General features: G+C 51.2%; 1 protein-coding gene across 1 annotated transcript in view; it reads left to right on the top strand.

Annotated features, from left to right (window-relative positions):
* The first annotated feature begins 530 nt into the window (after positions 1-530).
* The window catches only part of PACC1 (proton activated chloride channel 1), a 28,183-nt gene continuing 19,508 nt past the window's right edge, over positions 531-9,205 (top strand). The window contains exons 1-2 of the mRNA XM_024552377.3: positions 531-689; positions 4,378-4,474. Coding sequence (XP_024408145.2) covers positions 654-689; positions 4,378-4,474 — 133 coding nt within the window. The 5' untranslated portion in view covers positions 531-653. The remainder of the gene's footprint in view (positions 690-4,377; positions 4,475-9,205) is intronic.

The following is a 9,205-nucleotide window of genomic DNA, read 5'->3' as shown; positions in this document are numbered from 1 at the left end:
TGTCTGCCCACGAATGATGGAAGAACTTGGATTCTAGAGTCTGTTCCGGGATTAAGTAGTCTTCAAACAAGGTACCTCGGTTTCCTCATCCGTAAAAGAGAGAGAAGAATGTCACCCTTACAGAAGTCTTTGCAGGATCAAAGGCATCATGTGTGTAAAAGTGCTTTTGACATAGCAAGTGCTCACCAGACATTTATTACGGTTATAAACCACCAGGCCAAGCTTCCTCTTGCAATTATAGATTAGGCTCTCCTACTCATCAGACCTGGCCCATTTGTTCCACTTTCCACTAATTTTCTCCGTCCCTGTCCCTTCAACAAAGAGAGGAAGTGAGAGATGAAGAGAGCATGTGATTCTAACTCCAGCGTTCTGTAAGCTGCCTTCTCTGCACGCGCAGGCTTCGCCGACCCTTGGGTGCTGAGAAGTGCCCTATTTCCAGAACTACATTTCCCAGCAACCCTTTCGCGGTTCCACCAGCGGCCGGAGAAAAAAGCGCATGCGCCGACTGTCGCCCCGCCCGGTCTCGGTGCCGCCCCTCCGAACCCGTTGCTTTTCGCGGAGCCGGCAGGTCCTTTTGCTGCTGCTGCAGTCCTCGCTCCGCTACTTCTCCCCTGCGGAGCGGGTTCTGGTGTGCCTGAGCTACGGTCAGTGCCATGATCCGGCAGGAGCTCTCCACATCCTACCAGGAGGTACAAGGCTGGGGGTGGGAGGCGCGGAAACAAAGTTTCCTGTGAGGCGGAGGAGCGGGGTACTGGGTGGGAGGGGTGCGGGAGGCATCGGGGCGCGCTTCCGAGGAGCGGGTGAGTGCGTCAGGACGGGGGTCCCCGCGCGCAGACAAGTGGCCCGGCAGGAAGGAAGCGGGGCGCCCAGCCTCCTCCGGATGCTGCGGTCGCTTGGCCGGAGCTGGGGCCCCGAAACCGCGACTCCTAACCAGCAGGTGAATGATTAAAGCCTCGTCGGACTCAGGCAGCAACGCGGCGGGCGGGGCGGGACCCCGCGTGGCCTCGAGGATTCCGGTGTTGTTTGCAACAAGTGGAAGCGCCTGCGCCTGCTCCCAGCTGGAGCGGATGCACGGTGGGCATCAGCCCTCCTCCCAACCCAAGGCCTCGTGGCCCCTGCAGCTGTTAATGATAGGGATGATTGCATTTTGTTTGGGTGGCCGCCTGACTTTGAAAATATGCTTTCACCGACAAAGCCGCTTCTCAGTCCGCTCCCTCTTTTCTCCCGTCTCACCTCCTCCCACGAGTTTGTAACTATCACTTTCAAGCTCTTTGTCTCTTTCTTATCTGTCCTGAGCTGCAGGCTGATGTTCCAGCTTTTCCCTCACACCAGCTCTTCCTTCTGACTCCTACTACAAGGAGTGAACTGCTCGCCTTCTCCTCTCAAGTCCCAAACCAAAGTCAGTTTCCTCCCCTGTACCCCTCACCGTGCCCCCCCCCACCAAGTTCTGGCAGTACCGCATTCTCAGCCCCTCCAGTTTGCGTCCCTGCGTCTGCTCTGCCCCCCTGAGTGTGATACTGTGTTACCACCGTTCCCTTTGGTCTCTCCCTGTGCACATTTGCTCTGAGGCTCTGCCTTGACCCCAGAGCATTCGTTTTTTTTCATACACCTGATGTTGCCCTGAGTCTACTCAGAGCGGTCCAAACTTCTCAGCGAGCTTTTAGAGCCCTGCACAGCTCAGCAGCTGTATCCCCCATTACCTTCTCCATCTCACCCACCTAGGTTCTGGCCACACTTGGAAGGTCGCTGTTTAAAAATGTGTTCCTGCTTCCTGGCCTGTGCTCGCATCATTTCTTCTCCTTTAACCCTTCTCAAGCTTCATTGGTTCAAATCCCCCCGTTATTCAAGGGGAGAATCTCAAATCCCACATGCTCCTTAGAGACTGGCTTCCCAGACTAGCCTGGGATTCCGCCTGCCCTTCTCAGTTAAACTTGCTGCTGTCTTGATCAGTACTGATCAGTATGATGTACATTTCCCTTTGTCAAGGACACCGTGTGGCATAGACAAAACAGGTGGCTTAGCCCCGCGGTAGAGGGGAAGCTGAGTGGGAGTCAGGTGAGATTTGCTGAGGCTGGCTGGCTTTTTTTTTTAGTGTAGGACCTGGGCTGGAATTTGACTTTGGGACAGCTTTGCATGTTTCTACTACCATCTTCTTTATCCCATGTCTTTCTTTTATCCAAAAGGAGCCCAATGGGTTTTTAACCAGTGCTGGGGGGCTCTGTGGCCCCTAGATTTCCTGTCTTTGACAGTGGGGGAAACCTGGGGAATGAGTTTTGACTTTCCCTGACTCTGAAGGGTTTCAGGTTTAGAGGGAGGAGACCATAGTGGGTAAGTACTAGGACTTTGAAGTCAGAATCCCCACGTTTCTCTCCTGGCTCTGCGTCTTGCTGTCTGTGTGACTTTTGTCAAGTCATCTAACTTCTGAGCCTCACTTTCTTCATCTGCAAAACAAAGGTAATGATAGTCCCCATCTCCTAGGGTTTTGAGGGTTAGGTGAGTTAGCACGTGGAAAGGGATTATTTAGCTCAGTGCCTGGCAGGTGAATGAAATAATAGCTCTTGTTAACAGGGTGTGTGCAGCTCTTCTAGGGAGCTTTGGTGTCCCTGGTTTTACAGGACCGTGCCCCTCACCATCCACATTTAGCCTGCAGTATCTCCTTACCTAGCCGGGTTCCTAAAATGTTTATTAAAGTTTAAGCACTTACCCTGCTTGCAGGGGCTAGGCTAACGGTAGAGTCCCTTGGTATTTGGGGCACGCCCACGGTGCAAGGCACTGGAAGGGCCCTTCCTCTTTCTTTAGCGGCCTGTCCTTCAGTCCTTGTCTCTTGCCTGGATCATTCTGAGAGTGGACCTAGCTTAGAGTTAGGTTTCTTTACTGAGTGAAGATTTTGGCTTTAGGGGATTGGGTATGCTGAGAATTTGGCCAGGGCAGGCCAGGAGGTGGGTTTGTCACAGCTGCGGGTAGTCAGGGGGGGAACTGGGTGAGGCTGCACCTGGGTTAGGCTTGGATCAGGGAACTTTGAGCCTTCCTGGGACTAACATTCTCTCTCCCTTTAGCCAGTGAATGCTCCCGGGACTTCCTGAGCTGTGTGGTCCCACTGGGGGGCCTGGGTGTGTCTCACGGTGCCTTCTCCATCTTCCCAGCCCTCTTCCACTCTTTCTTTTCTTTTCTTTTGGGACTAGAGGGCTTTAAACTGGGAGTTTCAGTTGGAAGGGGCAGGAGTGGAGGCATGGAGAGGGACCTGCAAGAACAATAGAGCTTTATTTAATGCATGGCTCTTGGAGATGAAATTGTAATGAAGATGTCTTGAGAGCTTTGGCATTTACAATGTGCATCTAAGAAAATATTTGGGAGCGCTCTCCCCTCCTCCTTTCACCCCTGTTCAGTGATAGCTCCCCCTCCATCTCTAGTCTTGACCTCTCCTGCCCTCCTCCTTCATGCTACAGAGACTTGTTGGTTATCGTTGTATCCTTCTGTCCTCCTGCCCTCCTCAGTGGCATCATTTCCCCCATTCGACCGGCGAGAACGCTGATGGAGTGAGGTTGGGGTATTAGCGTCTGTCCCTGACATGGACTGGCCCTCCCCACTTTGTTCTGCCATTTGCAGCCTGAGCCTGTGAACTTTAGCCAGAGTCCTGGAGAGCTCACTGTTCCCCTCTTCTTGCTCAGCAGGCACTAAGCCGCATTTCCTCCTCCTTTGGGAAGTGGTTAAGGTCATGGGTTTGGTACTAGGTCAGCTTGGATTATAGTCTTCCTGCATCTATGGCCATGGAAAGTGTTGCGTTGAATTGTTCCCCCTCCCCCCCAGAAAAAGATGTGTTGAAGTCCTAACCTCCAGTACCTTAGAATGGGACCTCCTTTGGAAACAGGATCATTGCAGATGTGGATGAATTAAATGAGCTCATAGTGGAGTAGGGTGGGCCCGAACCCGATGTGAATGGTGACCTTATACAAAGATGATGATGTGAAGAAACAGACTGCACAGCAAGGCGGAGGCAGAGATTGGAGATTGGGCGCGTCCACAAGCCCAGGAGCGCCAAGGGTTGCTGGCCATGAGCGGAAGCTAGGAGAGAGGCATGGAAAAGAGCCCCCTACCGCCCTCAGAGGAGCCCCCCGCCTGAACCCCGAGGGAATAAATTTCTGTTGTTTCGAGCCGCCCAGTTGGTGGTGCTTGTTCTGGCGCGAATGTCTAAGGAAGTCACTCGAGTTTTCTGAGCTTCAGTGTCCCCATCTGTAGCGTTGGTATAACACCCTGACTGTATCATGTGATTTATTTTTTTAATGATTAAGTGAGAAGCAGCTTCTGCTTTCTTATTCTAGGCTGGAAAAGCAAGGCTGGTGTAGCTGACCTGCTTGCCCTCTCTGTTTCTCCCCGTAGCTGAATGAGGAGCTGGATCAGGTGGTTGAGAACTCCGAGCGCACGGACGAGCAGGAAAAGGAGAGAGTCAAAGTCCAGGGTTCAGGAATCTTACCAGGTAAGTGGGTTCAGGCAGGGCGTGGGAGGCTGGGGAACCAGTATGCTGCAGCTGCAGCCAGAAGCCCCAGACGGGCACCTCGCCAGTGTGCACCGTGGGAGGGGAGGAGCCCCCCGCCTTGCACCCTGGTGTCAGGTCTCGGGCATTGCCCTAGTTTTAAAGCTATACATATTTAACCAGCCCAGGGACAGAGGCTATGCCCGGGCTGGTACCTGCTCTTTTATGCACTCCCATCTGAGCCAGTTCCTGAGACCAGGTTTTGGATACAGTAGCAAGGGCTTTGGGCATCTGCTCTCCTATTAGATTTTCCCTAAGAAGCGGGTAATAGTTGAACCTCTGATATCTGGGTCACTTCCAAGAGCCTTCTGGAAGAATAGCTAATAGGCACCATGTCTCAGATATCAGACCTCTTTAGTATAGTTGCCCAGCTGGGTGACCAGGGTCCTGTCAGTCAGGTGTCATCTTATGGAGCCTTGCAGTGGCTTTTGTCACTTGTTGACCACTTCTTCCTCCTGGATACACACTCTGCCCCTTAGTTTCCGTAATGTATTACTTCTCAGGTCAGCCTGCTTTGCAGTCATCCTCTGCATCTTGGGAGTTAAATGTTTGTCACAGGCCCCTTTCTCTTACTCGCTGGTGGTTGGCTTCACACAGGCCCCCTCCCCTGCTCAAGCCAGTGCTTGCTCTCAGGTGCCTGAGAGGCGATACCTTGGGGAAGTGGTGGGGCGGGGCCAACGTAAGCATGCTGGTGCCACTCAGACACATGCATAAAAGTGGCCTTCCCCACAGCCACATGACTCAGTCTCCTTGTGGTTCTGGCACTCCTGGAGCCTGCCTGAGCTTCCTCAAGAGCTCCTCAGTAAGGTCTGCACGGTGAGCCCCGCTGGAGTTTGCAGCAGACCTCTCCTGGTGTGGCGGGGCCACTCCCCAGGCTGATGTTATGTGGGGGGGGAATGCTCCACTCGGGCAGGGTGGTGTCCTGAGTGGTATGGGAGAAGGACCCAGCACAGGGACACTTGCTGCTGTCCCTCAGCCTCCAGTCACTGTCCACAGCCACACCACTCAATCTCCGTCGGTGTGACTCCATTCCACTCCAACCTGCTGTCCCTCTGTAAGAATCCCGGGTGAGTGCCGCAACAGGGATTCTGTGCACTGACTTTTCAAGAGAGCGGTGCCCCTCCGGCCAGGGCAGGCAGAATCCTGGCTGACTTTCACTGCCAGATCGTGTGGGCTCCTTTTCCCAGCTCTAGTGCTCCAGCTAGGGATCCTGGCATGGGGCTGAGGCCCCTGGCTCCTCTGCAGGGCCTCTTCAGCCGAGATATCCCCTGGGTTCTTGAAGGTAGCACATAGGTGTGGGGCCAACCCCCTTTTCCTCTCCTTCCTGCCAGTCTTGATTCGGGCTCCTCTGTGTATCCTTAGTTGTAAGACTTCTGTTCAGCTAGTCAGTCTTCAGATAGTTATTCAGGTTGATTTTTCAGCACCTTTGTAAAAATAGAATTGGAGTGGCGCTCAGCGCACATACAGATGGTAAAGAGTTTTGCAGTTTTTATTTACATGCCAATTCGTGAATCAAGAAAAGGCCTGTAAAGAAGCTAAAGTTGGCTTCTGTGAGTGAATCGGAGGAGGAGATTCTGGGCCAGTGTTCCCACGAGAGTAATTTGTCCAAGTACCTCTGCCAAACAAGCAAATCCAATGATGCAATTGTCATACGACCTTTTTGTGCCTTAGATTCTTAGAATTTTCAAGAACTTGTAGAGAGAGATCCGTATCTTTCCCTAACCAAAGGCATCGTGAAGGTAGAGCATTTTCAAGTCACGTTCATCTGGCTTATGATAGAGCGGAGCTCGCCCACAAATGCCCATCATCGTCTGTCTTCATTATGTGGTCCAGCCTGCCTGTAGTGCCTTAGAAATGTCCCCGAGTTCTACTTGTTATGAAGAAGTTACATTCTTTCAATCAGAGCTGCTTCTGCTGTCCTTAGCAACTGGAATCCAAGTGAATGACAGTGCTCACGCCATCATGCAGGGAAAGCACTGGTGAGGAGTTGGGACTCCAGGACTCTCATTAGACTGCAGTGCCAGTGACGGGCTATGGGACCTGCATCACTGCACGAGGGACGGGGCTGGACCGGGTGGCCTTTCAGTTCCCTACCGACTCAGTTCTGGTCAGATGTTATGCACCACATCAGTCGCTCTGGAGTTCTTCCAGTTTTGTTTTGTGGTCTTTCAAACCTCATTAGAATGTAGCACCCTGGTGCCTGTTGCCACTGCGGTTGTGAGCAGCACAGGACAATGACTGTGCCATGTTTTGAAGTGAGCCCTGGTCCCACATGGACCAGGGGAGCTGGGAGTGCCTTCCAAGCAAAACAGCTGTACTAGGTCCCTGAGCTCAGACCGCCGGCCTTTCGGTCCCGTGGCCCTGCAGCCCAGCTACCCCGAGACCAATCAGCACCGGAGCTGAGCAAAGCTATGAAGAAGGGCATTGTCTTGTAACGTGTCTAACAGGGCACCTTGTACTGGATACTTTGGGAGGGGATCTGAATGCCAGACTCACAGAGAGGGACTCAGTAGAGTGGGACTGGGCAATGGGAGAAACACGGAGAGAAGGCAGAGAACGAAGCATCAGGGAGCAAAAACTGACCCAGCCCCTGCTAACAATCAGAAGCAGCAAAAGGAGAATCGAAGACACGTTGGAAAAGAGAGTGGCTTTAAATCCTTTTGGAGAACTTGAGCTGCTATGTACCTTGGTGGCTTAGCTTGCAGCTGCCCCAGAGCTTTTCCTGGGGCTTCCTGGTTCCTCACTTCTCCCTGTAGCTGTAGGGGGAACAGCATGGCCTACAGGTCTTACGGCCCGAGGGAGCCTCCCAGACACTTCAGGGGCTTCGCACTCTTGTATAAAGTAAAATCTTTGAGGTCCTTTGCCAGAAACAGCATGGCACACCAATGTGTTTGCAGTTCTACCTGCCCGCAGTGCTCTGGTATTCCTGGACAAATTAAGAGTAGCTAGTTAGCATTGCAAGACTTAGTTCGTCCATTGTTTGGGTTATTTGTTCACTTAACAAACACGGAGACATTGCATGCCTGCTATGTGAAAGACACTATATTCTGCCCCGCCTCCATTTGACTTTATGTGTTTTTTCTAATTCATTTTTAGTAAGAGATCGTAGTGCCACGGTCTTCATTCGTGCCATCTTCATCACTGAGGGCTCCATTTTGGGGGTGCACAGGGCACTTTCTGTTTCTTCAGTGGCAGTAACTCGCTGAGCAGGCACCCTGTTCTGTAATGCATTTCGCAGCTTGCTCTCACACGCTTCTCTTAGGCACCCTATAAAATTGAGGTGGTTATTTCCTTTCACATGAGTAAGGTGAGGCTCAGGGGATTAAGTTACGTGTCCTTGGTCACAGAATAGTAGCAGAGTGGGAACCCAAATCTCTCTGACTCTGAATCTCATGATTTTAACCACTCAGCTGGGTATCTGGTCTTTCAGCTCAGAACCCTGATGAATAACGAACACCAAATTATTTCCTCCTCAATATCCTCCTGGTGCTTTAGGAACAATGCTGTGTGACCTCCTCCACAAAGCCTTTGCGGAACTCTGCCTTTCTCCCCACAAGCCCCATTCTTTCTTCTCACATTTTACATGCCCATATCCTCCTGAATTCTGACGGGGTGTCCAACCTGCTGGCCACATGCAGCTCAGGATGGCTGTGACCTCAGCCCAACACAAAATCGTAGATTTACTTAAAACATTATGAGATCCTTTCGTGATTACGTGTTGCAATTATTTAGCGTGTGGACAATTCTTCCTCTTCCAGTGTGGCCCAGAGGTGCCATAAGGTTGGACACCCTGTCGCTGCAGCACAGACCATCGACTCCTGTTTCTTGGTATCGCCCCAAACACCCAGCATGGAGCCCTGCAGGTAGAGTCGGTGCTTGATGCGTGTCTGTAGAAGCCCGGAAGGAACGGTTTCCTGATCTCTGCCAACGGAGGACACTTCGATAGTTCTGTGCTGATCCTGCTCTGTGCTTTTAAATAAAATAAAATAATTATGACAAATACTCCAATATCTGTGTACTTAAAGTTTGTTTTCTCAAATTAGACTTACTGGGCTAACATTGGTTAATATTCTATAAATTTCGGCCATACAACTTCATAATACAGCATCTATATTTAGTATTGCGTGTTCCCTCCCCGAAGGCCGCTCTCTCTCTGTCACCTGGCATTTCGCCATCTTTACCCTGTTTGTCCTCCCTCCAATCCCTTCTCCCCTCCCCGGTAGACACCGTTCTCTTGTTGGTGTCTGAGTTTGCTGCTTGGTTTGCATGTTCCCTTCTTGTTTTACGTCCCACATAAGAGTGAAATCATACAGTTTGTGTCCTTTTCCTCCTGACTTCATTTAGCATAATACTCTCAAGATCAATCCGCGTTGTTGCAAACGGCCGTTTTATCTTTTTTATGGCCGAGTAGTATTCCATTGTACACATGCGTCATGCATTCCTTAATTATCTGTGGAAGAACACTAAGGCTGTTTCCGTGTCGGCTACTGTAAATAATTCTGCAGTGAACATAGGGGTGCATACATCTTTATAAGTGTTTTTTCCCAATCATTGGTTTCTTTTTTTTTAATTTTTCAATTACAGTTTCAGGGGCAGCATTTGCATTTGGACATTTACGTAACTTACCACGTGATCACTCTGGTACAAGGTAGCACCCACCTACCACCACACATA

This window comes from Desmodus rotundus, chromosome 12, assembly GCF_022682495.2.
Source record: "Desmodus rotundus isolate HL8 chromosome 12, HLdesRot8A.1, whole genome shotgun sequence".
Lineage (NCBI taxonomy): Eukaryota > Metazoa > Chordata > Mammalia > Chiroptera > Phyllostomidae > Desmodus > Desmodus rotundus.
The sequence above is the reverse complement of the archived record's forward strand: the minus strand, read 5'-3'. Positions and strand labels throughout refer to the sequence as shown.